Source organism: Liolophura sinensis, chromosome 8 (assembly GCF_032854445.1).
Source record: "Liolophura sinensis isolate JHLJ2023 chromosome 8, CUHK_Ljap_v2, whole genome shotgun sequence".
Classification (NCBI taxonomy): Eukaryota; Metazoa; Mollusca; class Polyplacophora; order Chitonida; family Chitonidae; genus Liolophura; species Liolophura sinensis.
The window spans coordinates 14,688,932-14,704,824 of record NC_088302.1 but is presented as its reverse complement, the minus strand read 5'-3'; the positions used below and the strand labels follow the sequence as shown (position 1 = coordinate 14,704,824).

Genomic DNA, 15,893 nt, shown 5'->3' with positions numbered 1-15,893 from the left:
AGAAGATTATTCAGTTTTATTTTTATACCCTTCTCTGAGATTGACAAAAGATTCATTCTCCCTGTAAAACAAAGATTTGTTTTGGTGTGGACTTACAACTGACTGATTTATTCTGCACAGAAGTACATGCTGACAGCCGAGGAGAAAGCAGTGAACAACATACAGATCAAGCATAGCCCTCCAGGATTTTACTCATGCTGTTTGAAACAATGCCACTTTCCACAGAAGTAGGAAGTTGTGAGTGCAAAGGTCAACTAAGAACTGGGGTCAGGCAAATAGCAACAGGAGTAAAGAAATATCAGCTGGGTCAAATACCTGTGCATCTATTAGAACAGTGCTCATACTTCATCTTCAAGTACATGTACATGTAGTAAATGATATAAGTGACAGCATGTCAGTCTGATCGCATTCACAAGTCAACGGTGCAGGGTCAAATTTTACTTGGACATCTTTACTTAAGATTCTGCATGCTAAGGTGGTCAATTTGTCTTTAAATAGATTTAATCTTACAGATATACAATGAAGACAGTTGGGTGGATTTAAATTCAAGGTTCTGACTAATACTGAATACAGGCATTTTAAGTGATCAAATCTAGGATATGTTTCACCAATAGGGCCGCACTGAACTACCTCCCCTGAAATCACTCTCCCAGTTAAAAGGTGCATTTTTAGGATAAGTTGTGACTAGGTGGGGCCTCAGAAAATGAATAATGGTAAATTTCATAGTCAAAGCGGTATAAGCTAAGTGAAGTCCTAGCTTTAAGGTAGATTTTAATTTTGTAAACCTGCATGAAAAGCCTTTACAAGATAAAGGCCCTAAATAAATACAATAGACAGCTTCAGCAAACTGCTATGCTGAAATACGTTGAACTCGATTGTTCAACATTTCTATGACTCTCAAAGGCTGATATCATGCATTTTTACATTCTGATACCTAGAAAATATTTGTGTGTCATGACATAGCAGACATGGGTTAATGCATCTTTTAATAGGCGAGGTCCACTTCTCTTAGTTTCTCGTCTCAAAAACTAATCTCATGTTACGTCATAGTCGCTGTCTTGTAACAATGGAGTTAAATTCAGAGCAAGCTTATTCAAAAAATTTCAACTCAATATGTTAATTTGATACAGTTATGTAACACTACATATTCAAGGATTTTTGAGAACCCAAGTTCTATAAGAACAGTGTGTTCCTTTTTAATGCTTATTTTTTCAATATTAAAGGCTGATGTTTTCAGGAAACACATTGATGCTTTTAAATAATTAAGTTTAGAAATCCAGCAAAGACAGACAATAATCTGAAATTTTCTGTTTTAGCATTCACATTTTCTCTATCTCCCATTCATTTCTATTTAATATTTATTTATTTATTTGATTGGTGTTTAACGCCGTACTCAAGAATAGTTCACTTATACAACGGCGGCCAGCAATGGGTGGAAACCGGGCAGAGCCCGAGGGAAACCCACAACCATCCGCAGGTTGCTGACAGACTTTCTCACGTGCGGCCAGAAAGGAAGCCAGCATGAGCTGGACTTGAACTCACAGCGTCCGCATTGTCTATTTAATAAGAACACAAATTTATCCAAGGTTTCAAATTTGCTGTAAGTTTGCATGTTACTTTAAAAATAATTCAATGGATAGGTGCTTTTAAAATTTATTCAAACTTTGGTTTATCTATTAGGACTAATATAAATTCTCTACACGCAAATCATTTGTTTGTTTCAGCCCATGTGTAACAATATTATTATACATGGATATGTGTCAGTTTCTACTTCATTTTTTTTTTGTTCCCTTTTTCTTTCCCTATGGCTAAAAGAAAAAAAGAAAAAATCAGAAAATACAAAAAAAAAAGCTTTATAAATGCAAGAGACAAAAACTCATGCCAATTATAAAAGGTACTAGTCAGCCAACTGCAAAGTTACCCTGGAGACAACTACTACCCCGAAAGCAACTGACAACACAGTGGACATGTTATAGTATATCAGTATAAAACTGACACCCATACTCCACAGAGTTTGTGTGACCTAGCTGACTGCACCTAAGAAATTGTTCATGCTGACAAATTGGCCACATGCACACACATACATGTAAAACATATGCACCTGTGGCTCCAGCTGAATGACATGTATTAATGATATACACACTTATTGAGAACAGACAGGTCTTAAAGGCAAATGCACGGTATTTTAAATAAGTACATGTAGGTACAGGGCTGACTCTACATGTATGTTAGAGAAATGGACGTAAAACAGACGTCATGAACACCTTCCGCTAACCTGTTATTTATGTTAAATGACCTAGTTTGCCCCCAAAAGTGCAAATAAAATATTACCTTTGGTGCTGAAACTTACAGTACATTTTTCAGGCAAGATATCTTCCTCAGTGTATGCCTTCCGACGCCACCCCATCCCCCCCCCCACCATTAAAAATACCTTTCTAGGATTAACTGCCCTCTCAGAATTATGCAAAATGTACAATTTAGTTATGGAAGAAATTTCAGGTCATTCACCGTAGTTAAATAACTTTTTCTGTAACTTGTGTGAAATTACTTTATTTTACTCCAAGGCATGTACATATAATACATCTTACTTTTCAATCAAACTGTGGCTACAAACAATTTTTTCTGCAAGGAGCCATTGTCTTTCATGCATGTACAAGTACGCTTTATAACACTCAAAACTCGTAGTTTAAATGCCTGTCATATACGGTTAACAAATAAGGCAAAATTGAACTGACAACCTTATTTCTCAATATCTAAAAAGATATTAGAAAGTGTTCTTTCTCCTTTGTAAATCAATATGGAGTAGTCTGACAATACAATCTAATTCTGCAAAGCTGTCGGTACACGGTTTTATTTACTTCTGACATCAAATTTCAATTTTCTACAACAACTTGGAAGAAAAAAGGCGCTGATATCATCAGACCTGAGGGTTCAGCTTGAGTGCATCTCTTTACCTGCTGGAGGTTTTAGTGTGCAGGTATTTACTTATCAGCATATCTCTATGCACTAATACAATGATATAGGTTTACCTGTATAACATACGTGACCTTACCTGCATTACAAGCAGAATGCTAGAATTCCCCCTGGACAGGCATGGGTTTCATGGCAGTGACACGTGCTTAATGCCAAAAGTCATGGATGTCTCAATTTGCATACTAGTTCAGGGTTAAATGTGCATATATACAGGTAACATGCCACCATTAAAATCAGAATACAAAATTTTCTCCAGATGAGCAAAAGTTCGCTACCCCAAATACGAAAACAGACATTTAAGTTTGTTTGCTTATACACGTACATTAGCTTTGGGTTACATGCCATACTGATCATTTCTTTGCTCAATTTACTTAGAAGCTGGTCTGTGGAACACTTGAATTGTTCATTATCAGACCACCATGCTGAAACACAAGCAGGGTGCTGACACCAAGCCCACGAGTGTTTGGCTTATCATCATATGTATGAACACCAAGAGAGGAAGTACCAAAACTGCCACTTTTATTTATTTATCTGATTGTTGTTTAAGTCCATACTCAAGAGTGAGCGAGTGAATGAGTGCTTAACGTTGTTCTTCACAATTTTTCAGTCATATGTTGATAAAGGAATCCTTAGTGCATGAAATGTGCCTTCTTGTTGCAGAACGGATTTCTCCTCCTCTTGTATCTAGTGCTGCTTCACTGAGACCTTACCGAAGGCAAGAAATCCGCCTCACCCGAGCCATTATACTGATACGAGTCAACCAGACTGACAATGGATCTACCGCCTCCCGAAGCGGACGCTCTACCAGCTGTGCTATCGGGGCCGGTACCCCGGTACTTTTCACTTATATGAGATGGCGGCCATTATTATAGGTAGAGGAAAATGGAGCGCCCAGAGTAAAATAAGCATTTGACTTGACATTTGGCAAGTTACACTGTACCCTAATTGCTCAACCATTCAGCATCTGAAAAGAGCAACTTTCAGTTCCACTTATGCACCTACTTCATTTGATTTTGGAAACAGAACTACATTGGTTGGGTTGGACAATTTCAGGGCTTCACACCAAGTGGTTGTTCATCATTCTACACTGAATAATGCTCTTTGAATATGCCTGAAAAATCGTCTTGTGAACATGTGAAAAGGTTGAAAAATTACAGCATACGTACATGTATATGTACAGGCAAACATTTTTAACATGCGTTTCTGTTTGTCTCCAGCGAACAAGACAGCACAGATTACCACTTATTGTCTGCATGCAAAGCCCCAAGAATCCAGGAAGAAAATTTACAGCAATCTAGGTCAGTCAGCCATACCTGGTATGTTACAACACAATAAGACATTGAACATGAAATACAAAGCATACTTTCTAAAAAAGTCAAAAGTTTCCAGAAACTATGCCTTGTTTTTATTAAGGACTCGACTCACCTATGACTGAGACCTCCTCTGGTTCCATGGTCACCTCTTTGGAGGTCATCTCGTTGTAACAGGCCAGGGGTCAAGGGTCAATGGTGACCAATCATATGACCTGCTGAATCAGCCATCTTTGTACGGCCCACAAGCCTCTCTTCAGTGTAACACTCAATGTCTGGTCAGCCGTTGGAACTAAAATGTAAATCATTCCTGGATTTGGTCACATCAATTGTTGGAATTATCTAGAACTCATTGAATTCAATGATAAATAAATTTTACTGTATGTTGGCAACCATTAATACTCACCAACACATAGTGGAGTAATGGGGTTAATGCTTTAATGCTGACACATGCCCATGATCTTTATATTTTCAATTAATTATAGTACAAGAAACCACTGGACTTGGTACAGAAATTTTGTGTTATCAGTTTAAGTCAAATGGTTGGAATTAATTATCTGAGTTCCTGAAACATGAGTAGAGCGAGATTTCGAATAATACATGTGTATACATTTTCCTCCTGCATAACAAAATCTTATTGTAAAAAAAAAATAAAAAAAGTAAAAAAAATTTTACAAAACTTCATGCATGTACAATGTACATATGCCAAAAAAGTATTCTTTTCTGGAAAGTAGCAATTTCTTATGTCAATCAGACATCCCAAGCCCTTAAGGCCCTTAAACATGCCCTTTTCAAAAGAATTAGGCTGTATTGTTGTCTGTTAACCAATCAAAAAACAATAATGATACATTAAAGAAGTGTAGCACAAATAGCCACATCAGCATCCCTGCCACTTTGATAACAAGAATTCAATGTTACAAATCACTCCACCACTGCTAGGATCATCATCAAACTTTACCCACATGCAGCAGGTCAGAACTAAAATCTCAACAGAACACTGTTCACAATCTGATAAAATGATCAGTGTATCGAGAGCATAAGACTATGGTGACAAGAATTGACAGGCTGTTACAGCCAGTCTTTTGTCCTTTCTAAAATCCTTGGGCCAGGGACAGAAATTCTGTGATCTTGTTACTAGCACCGTATATGTAGGTTCCTTTGCTGTAGATACCCTAATATCCTGAACATTTTCAAACACCTCTGCAACCAAAATTTTGAAACATTCTGGGAGAACTATGGAGTGTAGAAAAAACAGTTTTATGAAGCTTGCATCTTTAACGACACAAACAAATCATTCTTAGCATCATTTTGATAATAACAGTATGCATAAATTCCACTGAAAACTGTGCCTTTAGTGGTTGAAAATGTTGAAGATTTACAGTATTTAAATACATGTCTTATACTGTAAAGCCTACCTGCAATGTGTGTAAGTCCCCTGAGGTAAGATTTGTACGCAATGGGCTTTCTCTCCTGAGCTCAGCTGACAAGGCAAGTGTTTTTTCCTACTGTTCTTTAAGAAAATCCCCAAATCAGCTGATCCTCTCCATGCGTTCACCCAGGAGCATGTTTGAAATGGTGACCTACATGTAAATGTACAATGTAGGTATGGCTCCACACAGAAAATATGCCTGTGAAAACAGACACAAAATATATCTAGGTTATACAATCACCTGGGCATGACTACCTACATGAGTGCTTACTTAAGTTAATAATAAAGTTATAAAGCATAGATATCTTTTCAATGTCTTAAATGCCCTTAGTGTTTACCTGGGCATTTCATTACGCCTACATGTATGTCATTTACATTATAAGGTGTGTTTGTCTCAACACCCAATTAATCACACCTCTTTGATTAATAGTATTATAATATGGTAATGAGGCTTTAAGGCTTCATTTGATGCCAGCTTTCAGGTAACAGGACACATCCATGAACACATACATACGTATATACTTACAGTATAACAGTTTACTTTCATAGCAAACAGCAATTTATTCGTCTCTTCTGCATGCTCTTTTAATTTAGTGGTTTGCTTGTTGTTTTTACATCACTTTCAATGCATTTATTTATTTGATTGGTGGTTTACGCCATACTCAAGAAAGTTCCACTTCTATGACGGCAGCCATACGGTTTTATGGGGGGGTAAACTAGGCAGTCGTAGGGGAAACTCACGTCCATCGTCACTTTCAATATAATTACAACTGTAGTCATGTACAACTAAGCTGTCAGCTAATAGCAGTCTGGCAGGAATGCTAACATACTAACAGTGCTGCCTCACTGGTGTTGAATACACCAGATGGCATACTGATTCACATCACTAAATTTACTTATTTGATTGGTGTGTTACCCCGTACACAAGAATATTTCACTTATACGACTGCAACGACCATTATGGTGGGAGGAAACCCGGGGAAACCCATGGCCATCTGCAGGTTGCTGGAAGCCCTTCCCACATACGGCCGGAGAAGAAGTCAGCATGAGCTGGATTTGAACTCAGAATTCGCTGCCCTAGTGGGCTAACCAACTGAACCACAGAGGCCCCCACAACAGCATAAACACTGAAGTTTTTCTTTTAACTTTCTACTACACGTACAGTTGCAAATATATACATGGAACAGAGACAGGAAACAACTGATTCTTCAGTAAATGCTGAGACTTGAGCTCTCACTCATGTGACTTTATCTGCTCCACACAGTTCCTCCAGCATATATGCCTATTACAGTAGTGTTCACACAGTAGCATGTATGGATCATACACATTTTGTTTGCATTTGCTTAAAAAGACAGTTTGGCATCTGTGTGCTTTACCATTCACATTTACATGTAACTGTCATCAATATTAATTTATAACTAGTTGGGATATGGCAAGTAACTCTGTGGAACTTCATTCTCACCAATATTGTGCTACATTACTATGCCTGAGTATGATAAATATGGCATATTGGTGAACATAAAATCAATCAATCAATAGATCTTACTCTATACTCTAATTCCCCACCCTTTCCGCATATGAAAGAGCAACTTTCAGTGCAATTTATGCACATTTTCAATTTGATTTTAGAGACAAAACTACACTGGTTGGAATGGCCAACACAAAAAGCACAGTTTTAAGTCTACACAGAATAATAAATGTATTAATGAATGTGCTTGAATATTAAACACCTCGCAACCATGCGAAAAGGTTGAAAATTACAGTGATATGTTTCTCTCAAATAACTTAGCAAACTTAAATATCCATCCATACATTTAAGAACGCATCCTTACTTTAGACATGTCCTCAGGCTTCATTCACACACATACATGTATATCCACAGTACACATGTAGACATGTGACAGTATTTCTATATATGAACAAGAATATGCAGTATACTTTTTATGACCTCCGCTCCTCTATACATGTATCAGCAAGTCTGTCCGCACGGCATGTCTTTTTTTCTCACTGATTAAATCTACCTGTATTCACCGTTTATCAACCATCCTCTTTCACAACAGGTTGAATGACTGATATTTTACCTGTTCTGCATGAACCTTTAATTGTGATGCATATATGCATCTGATACCGGCTATGTTCTTAAGAGCATGAAATGCAATCACTCATCCCTCATTCTGCATGGGTACCTGGAATGTACTACAGGTGTATATGTACGTGCAGAAGCATGGAAGCAGAGGTGAGAGGTCACACTTCACAACACCAGGCCTTCATGTAACATATCATTAAACTAGCAGAACAAATGGAGAAGATAGTTAACATGAACTGGGGTGGCAACATTTTGGCTGCCAAAGTGGGATATGCAAACCCTCTATTAAATGCAAACATCTCACTGTGGCTCATGTCAACATCAAAGTCTAGCTACATTGGAATTGTGCAGTCATGTACAAGTACTGCACTATTGTATCAAAAGTTCAGACATGTTAAAAATCTAATTGTCAGGCATGAGAATTATAGATTCAGTTATAAAAACGTATTCTTTGATTTATTTATTTGATTGGTGTTTTACGCCGTACTCAAGAATATTTCACTTATATGACGGCAGCCAGCATTATGGTGGGGGGAAACTGGGAAAAGCCCAGGGGAAACCCAAGACCATTTGTAGGTTGCTGACAGACCTTCCCGCTTATGGCTGGAGAGGAAGCCAGTATGTGTATTCTTTGAAGGAACAGAGCGAATTCCTACTAGGGTTGTACATGTAATTACATTAACAGGCAATAAAATAAACTTATGCATATTTAAATAAAAATTGTTTCTTGTTGCCTTCTTCACAGAATATGAGTACTAGGTCACACTATGATGTGTTTATATTTAAGCAGCAATTATAATCTTGATGAGTTTTAATAATCATTTTGTAGCAGTGGTACTTTTTTCACATTCTGAACATGTATCCCACATACTATATTAGAGGTGAGATTTTTATACAGTAACTTAATTCCTCAACTGTTTCCCATGTGAAAGACCAGCAATTTGATTTTAGAGGCAAACTACACTGATTGGATTGGCCAGTTTCAGGACTTCACAAAAAGTAGAACTTTATGATTCTACACCGAATAATGCCTTCAGAATATACTTGAATAAACACCTTGCAAACATGCGAAAAGGTCGAAGAATTACAGTAATACTAAACCATATGACATCCCTTCTCATGCATGCCTCTGCAAAGCACATTTCACTGTCATCCATCTGTAGTTTAATAGAGATACATTTCTAGTTAGACAAACTAAACGTATATCTAAAAAAAAAAAAAATATTTTAAAACAGATATGGCTACAGACTAAAACTGAATAAGGTTAACAACACGAGGAAAGAAATCGATAATTCCCATTTATATACTGCGATACATGCATGACCTGGTATTTAAATATACAATAATGAATTTTTACATTACAAATACATGCACCTCTATGTATATTTTGAATAAACATACTTTGAAACTATTACAAAAATGATTTAAAATCTCATTCCGCATAAATACACAGGAAATAGAAAAAAAATAGAAATGGAAAAAAATAGAAATAGAAATGTACTTGCCCATTTTCCTGATTCTGAGAGTTCGACTGATTTTAGAAAGGTGTTTTGAGGTTTGTTTGGAACATATGATGATATTCTACTGGAAAATTGCAAGTTTCAGCACCAAAAATAATATTCTGTGACATTTACATGTATGTGCCTTTAAAGATGTACTTTTGTGGGTGAAATTTTAGGTCATTTAGGGTATACTGTAATTTAATTTTCCATTCACAATGACTTCATCCTTTTATTTGGATCTAATTAGTTCACATCATCCACACACATGTGCATGCAGTGTGTGCATGAGGATCAAGCTTGGACGTAGGGTACTCTTCACATTATCACATGATGGGAGGTCTTCCATCTTTCAATTACAAGCACTTGTAGCCTGATCTACAATGTACTGTTTGTAGCCTGACCTACAATGTACTGTTTGTAGCCTGATCTACAATGTACCATTTGTAGACTGATCTACAATGTACAAGAATACAACTGATAATATAGATGATTATAAAGTCAGACAGCTGTAGTATACATACTACCTATAAAGGTATTGTAAATATATAGGTACATGTAGTAGAGCTACATTGTATCTCTTACTTCACTTTTTTTAATACACTGTAATACTAGCCTGCACACTTCATTTACTCTTCCTATATGATCTGGTCACACAGAGATTTGTACACTGTGCACATATACCTGTATAGGTATGTGTGTTGTCTTATTCAACACACACTGTACAAAATCCTTCCGTGTCTGGAAACCATGCAGTACATATGTACAGTAGCTGTTCAACAAGCTGCAGTGGTCACACAATTTACATGGTACCAACATGTTTTCGTTAAGGAAGTGTAGCACGATATTATTCTTTAAAATGTTAAAACATGCACAGATGATCCAATCACATGCTACAATTCTTTTAAAACACTAACTTGAATGTATGAAGAATTCATGCTATTCCATAATAATGGACTTGCACATGTATGAACATGCCATACATGTACACAAGTACACTTTTGCTGCGATACAGCTGAAACACTGTCAAAAAGGCATGAAACAACAATCATTCAATCATATGTACATATACAATTCACAAAATATCGTCATTTTTATCTTCAGGGTTTTGTCACACTCTCCTCGTAATTTTTCTTTTTTTTGAACAAAACCCTTTTCTTAGTCAATCATGTTTATTTTATAATCTACATGAATGACAGTTAATTGTAGCGAATCAAAAATGGGTAACAGACAGACATTTAATAACGCAAAAAGTTTACCCCTTGGGACTGAGAGTGACAGTGGTGCATGTGAAAAACAGCTTGATCTTCATGAGTTTATGATTTTCACAGCCAGTTATCTTTCATACTGATCACATTAGGCATAAGAGTAGTGATTGATATTAACTTAGCAACAGAAATGTTCAGTTAGCAAAAATCTCAGAAAAACTCCATTTCCTCCAATTATAAAAGTACATGTTCAGGTGTTCTTTGCCTGTGATGGGACAGGTGGGCTGAAGTGGACAGGAAACTGACATCCTGGATGGCCTATAATCTCCGGTAAAATCATTCACGCCTGTCAAGAGTGACAACCCTTACCTGAAATTTTCATGACAGCTAAAGTTTACAGTAATGTGCATATTTTTATGGTATTAAACATGATTTTGTGGTTTACAAGCATATGACAATAGAGTACAGGAGTCCTGATCATGGAGTAGGGCAACAGTCTGGGATCACTCTACTGTGCTTTAAAAATGTCCTAAATGTACATGTACACTAGGACTTTCACATAAAAGTGATATTTTCTGATCTTAGAACATTAGACATGTCAAAATGAATCCAGTGACACCTACATGTTTTAGTACATGTACATGTAATCAGAAAAAAAAATGTGCCTCATCTAGAAAAGACTTAGGTGTATCTATACTGCTATCACAGCACAAACTGTACCTCATAAACCAATAACTAGTGAAAAACAAAACTTTCTCTTTATTTGCTTAGAATTTACCTTGGCTGTCTTTAAGTTTCTGTGTGTTTTACCATAAAGGCCCAAAAGCCCTGTGGACGACTTATAAAAAAAATGTAACAGCAATGAGCAAAAAGTGAAAGTAAGTTGATGTACATATACATGTAAAACCAAAACCAAAACAAAATCAATCAATCAATAGATCTTCTATACTCTAATTCCCCACCCTTTCCACATATGAAAGAGCAACTTTCAGTTGAGAATACATGTAGATGTTAATATTTACAGGTAAGATTGCAAACACTGCCATGGAAATACATACACATGTAGCCAAGTATCTAGGACAGGTGAAGTAAATTTGTATAACTTTCACTGTAAATGTACCATCGAAACCATCATTGGGCATCATGATATAAGATTATAACAGCTGCATGTTCTCTGTATATGTGCCCTGATTTCAAATGTATACTTACCAGTGCAGTTTGTTAACAGTCTATCTGAGACATGTCATAGTTTTTGCTTCGTCTTTGGAAGCTCTAACTGTATAGCTACTGTATGTACACTAAATTGATAACCACATATTTATATCTATGTGTGCCCCTCTCTTTACATATATCACGTGTACTCATGCAGTCAAAATAGCCCATCAAAGTCGCTGCGGATACATGCATATACATACAAACTGTGACTTCAAAACTTTCCCACAAAAGGCAATCTTTACAGGAGGTCGAAGGCTCAATAGTGATCTGTCATTCCATGGCCTGACAGTCTTACATGTGTGATAGGACAGGAACTGGCAAGTAACCCAGATTCTCGGCTTATTTGTCTTGACTTAATCCTCTAATGCCTCAAAAAACAAATGCATATCCAAAATAAACACAACAATGAAAACCAAAGTAAACTTCAATGTAAGCCTGCCAATGCCAACAAGAACTTAACAGACTTTTAGGGTGTTCCTTGACAAAGAGTGTATCTACAGGTATATATATCTGAATGATGTTTATCATATAACACTTCATAAACCAAGAGAATTCATCACTGTGTGTACTTTTAGAATTTGGATGCATGTGTTTCAAATGCTCGGGCACTTGTTGGTTGAATTCTTATCACAAGGCCTGGTCAATCCAAGAGTCCACTGTTCTTGGGAGCAAACAGTGATTGGCTGCTTTCACTCTAACTCAGCCTTTTCCAATTGTCTATCATGAAGTGTCTTACTCTGTGAAGTGTGACAACAATACACTTTGCAAACTCTTCTCAGTAAGCACCATTAAATAAAGACACGGTGTCAGGTATAACTTGTTGGTCACCAGACAATCACAGTCACTTAACATTTCTTTAACATGTACAGTTATAATGAATGAATGAATGACTTAATTACAGCCAAACTGGCGGTATTTCAGCAATATTGTACAGCAAAAGCTGTGTATACAAGTACATGTAGATGAACAATTGCCACAATCATAAACTGTACACATATACATGTATATCATTACAAACAATGTTCCACCAACAGGAAACTTCAAGGCACTGTTACATGTAACTGCAACATTTATTTATTTATTTATCTGATTGGTGTTTTACGCCGTACTCAAGAATATTTCACTTATACGACAGCCTGGGGGAATCCCATGACCACCAGCAGGTTGCTGGCAGACCTTCCCACTTACGACCGCAGAGGAAACCAGGATGAGCTGGACTTGAACTCACAGCGACCGCATTGGTGAGAGGCTCCTCGGTCATTACGCTGCGCTAGCGCCCTAACCGACTGAGATAACTGCAACAGCTTGATACATGTAGATGTATGGAACATTCTGAAAGTTCTACCAATCTTAGAACGTTATCTTGAGTGGTTTTTGGAAGGGAGCACCATATCTCGATGGAAGAGTGTACGTTAAAATAGTATTTTATGACCCTCATTTGCCTATAAACCTGTACTTCAGTGGAACAAATCATGGGTCATTTAGTGTATACATATTTGATTTATTTTGCATTTACATATATGCTTGTATGTGTTTGAGGGATAAAATGCCATGGCAAACTGGCTTTCGGTATTCAATCCAGAGTCAAAATTCAGATAAGGAGTGAGTGAGTGCTTGGGGTTTAACATCGTACTTAACACTTTTTCAGCCATATGACGACGAAGGAATCCTTAGAGTGCATGTAATGTGCCTCCTTGTTGCAAGACGGACTTCCATCGCTCTTTTCTCTAGTGCTGCTTCACTGAGACAATTTACCGAAGGCAAGTAAGCCGCACCTAGAATTTCTTTGCTTTTTTGCTTATTGTTTGATACACATATACACAGGCACTTGACGTTATCTTCCTTTATTAGTCAGTCAAACATTAATATATATGCACAGGTGCGAAACACCGTTGGTAAGAAATTACAGGTGGTATTCACGCGGAATTCAGGCTGTTTAATGCACTGGGATTAGGAAAGATATGTGTCTAGTGCAAGGAGGTGCGATAATAATCAAGAAACAAAGGTTTTTTATTGCTGTTTTGTGATTTCTTGCCAACGCTGCTTAGCGCCTGTCCATATATATTACTGTGTAACTGACTTATAAAGGGAAATAACTTTGAGTGCCTGTGATGTATATCTAGTAATCAGTACTGATTAAAATTTTAATAGATTAGTAAAGCTAAATGATAAAGTTTCATAATCCTGGAAATCATCACTCAAATACCAATACTGGTACCAACATATCTTATCAGATCTTTAAAGATTACATTCAAAGAATATTTGGAAGGAAATTTTATATGAATATATGTAGGCAATGTTTATGGTGTCTTAACGACCAGTTTGACCCATGATAGATTTCAAACGGGCGAATGTAAACAATAATAACACCCTCGCAAGTATCGGGAAATACTATCAGTGTCGTCTCTTATTATCATCAGTTGATGTGTTTCGGAGACTTTTGACCATTACAGTTCATGGAGTGACCCCGAACATAACTATATGCGTCATAAACCACTGTCACACACATGTAACACTCTTCTTCAAATTCACTGACTCAGTCACTACACGATGTTGTTGTGGTTGTCGAGGTAGTCGTTCGCTCACCACATACAGGGTCGATTTCGATCCTTTTAATCCGTTGAAATAAATAAGTAGAGGCCGACAAAGACAAAAGCTGTCTAAGATATCCAATTAAAGTGTCGGAAACACACAACTAACACAAATTTGACAGTTTCCTTTCAACTTACCGTCTCTACCCAGGTGCACTCTGCTTCCGAGTTTACGTTTTGTTTAGACAGCTACCGGATCTTGTTACATGGCTTCTGATTGGGTAGCCTAGCCAAGATGTAGCCAATCAACACGCTTGTCACATATCATTTTTACACATACCACGACCTTTTATTTGATAGGCTCTTCTCCACGCAACGTATGTAGCGTAGAAAAAAACCCCAAAAAACATCACAACTATGGGGAAACAAACGAAAAAAAAAAGCAAACAAACAAAAAAAAAAAAGCCTGTGTTATTATACATACAACAAGGCCCTTGAACGATGGAAAGAAGAATATTTATGTCTCATTAAGTCTCAAATTCGAAGCTACATGTAGATATATATAGGGGCCTAGAAAATGGTTTCGAATGTGTTTTTCGTTAGACAATAAATGAAAGTGAAATTGTCGGATAAAATGACTCATAAAGGATCATAATTCTGAAAGGACCCGTACGGCGACTGATGTCCCGGATGCTTCATTAATTAGCTCTCGCATTACATGAGCTTGTAACTGTATATAGGCCTATATTCCATACTGAACTGGTCTGAAAGTCAGTACCGTAAACTGTGGTTCATTTCGCATTTGTACCGATTATACAGTTAGTAAAATACTGTTTTGTTGACAAAACGCAAATAAAACGCAAATCTAATAATATTTTGTAAATAAAGTATGGTAAATTTCTTCATTCTGAAATGCATTAGTCGCCTCCAGTCATGCTCTTTTTTACATGCAGATAATTTGTGTTAACTTATACAGCTTTGTATTCACTAGCAGATAACATATTTTGTTAACTTAGCTAGGCCTAGGCCTACAGTTGGTGTTACTGATATAAAGCATGACAGGCCTATAAATTAGGAATGAATGAATGATTATGGCTTTACGCCACATCGGCAATATTTCAGCCATATCGTGGCGAGAACATGTTTAAAACCAGGAATCAGTATATGGTTTTCAAGACTGAAGTATGAACATACAAAACAAATGAAAAATGACAGACATGTTTAAAACTAGGTAAAACAATCAAAGCTCTTTAAAAACTTGAAAACCACAAAGCTTTTGAAATTTTGATATGTATATATGAACTAGAAATATCTATGTGAAATAAAAATGAAATTATATCTTATGATATAATCCAATATGTTTTAAGTAATTAATGACAGTATCGCCAGCGACACTGTCAAATAAATCAAATATAGAGCTGACTGTGTAGAATCTTTGCCTAATATGAGCAAAGTCCACACAGTCAACGAGAATATGTTTCATGCCGTACTGGGCATTACAACCAACACACTCAGGAGCACTGCTCCCATCTAGGATAAAATTGTGTGTTAGACGAGAATGCCCAATACGGCACCTTGTTAGAACTACTTGGTCCCTACGAGACCTATTAAGAGTATAAGAATTATTGCCAATGACAGGATG

At 36.8% G+C, this 15,893-nt stretch overlaps 1 protein-coding gene across 2 annotated transcripts in view; it reads right to left on the bottom strand.

Annotated features, from left to right (window-relative positions):
- LOC135472183 (uncharacterized) overlaps positions 1-14,516 on the bottom strand; it is a 31,863-nt gene extending 17,347 nt beyond the window's left edge. For both annotated transcript variants that reach the window (XM_064751563.1, XM_064751562.1), the window contains exons 1-3: positions 14,450-14,516; positions 5,699-5,911; positions 4,399-4,575 (exon numbers count right to left, since the gene is read on the bottom strand). In XM_064751563.1, the coding sequence (XP_064607633.1) occupies positions 4,399-4,447 (49 nt within the window). In that variant the 5' untranslated portion in view covers positions 4,448-4,575; positions 5,699-5,911; positions 14,450-14,516. The remainder of the gene's footprint in view (positions 1-4,398; positions 4,576-5,698; positions 5,912-14,449) is intronic.
- Between the last annotated feature and the right edge of the window lie 1,377 nt (positions 14,517-15,893).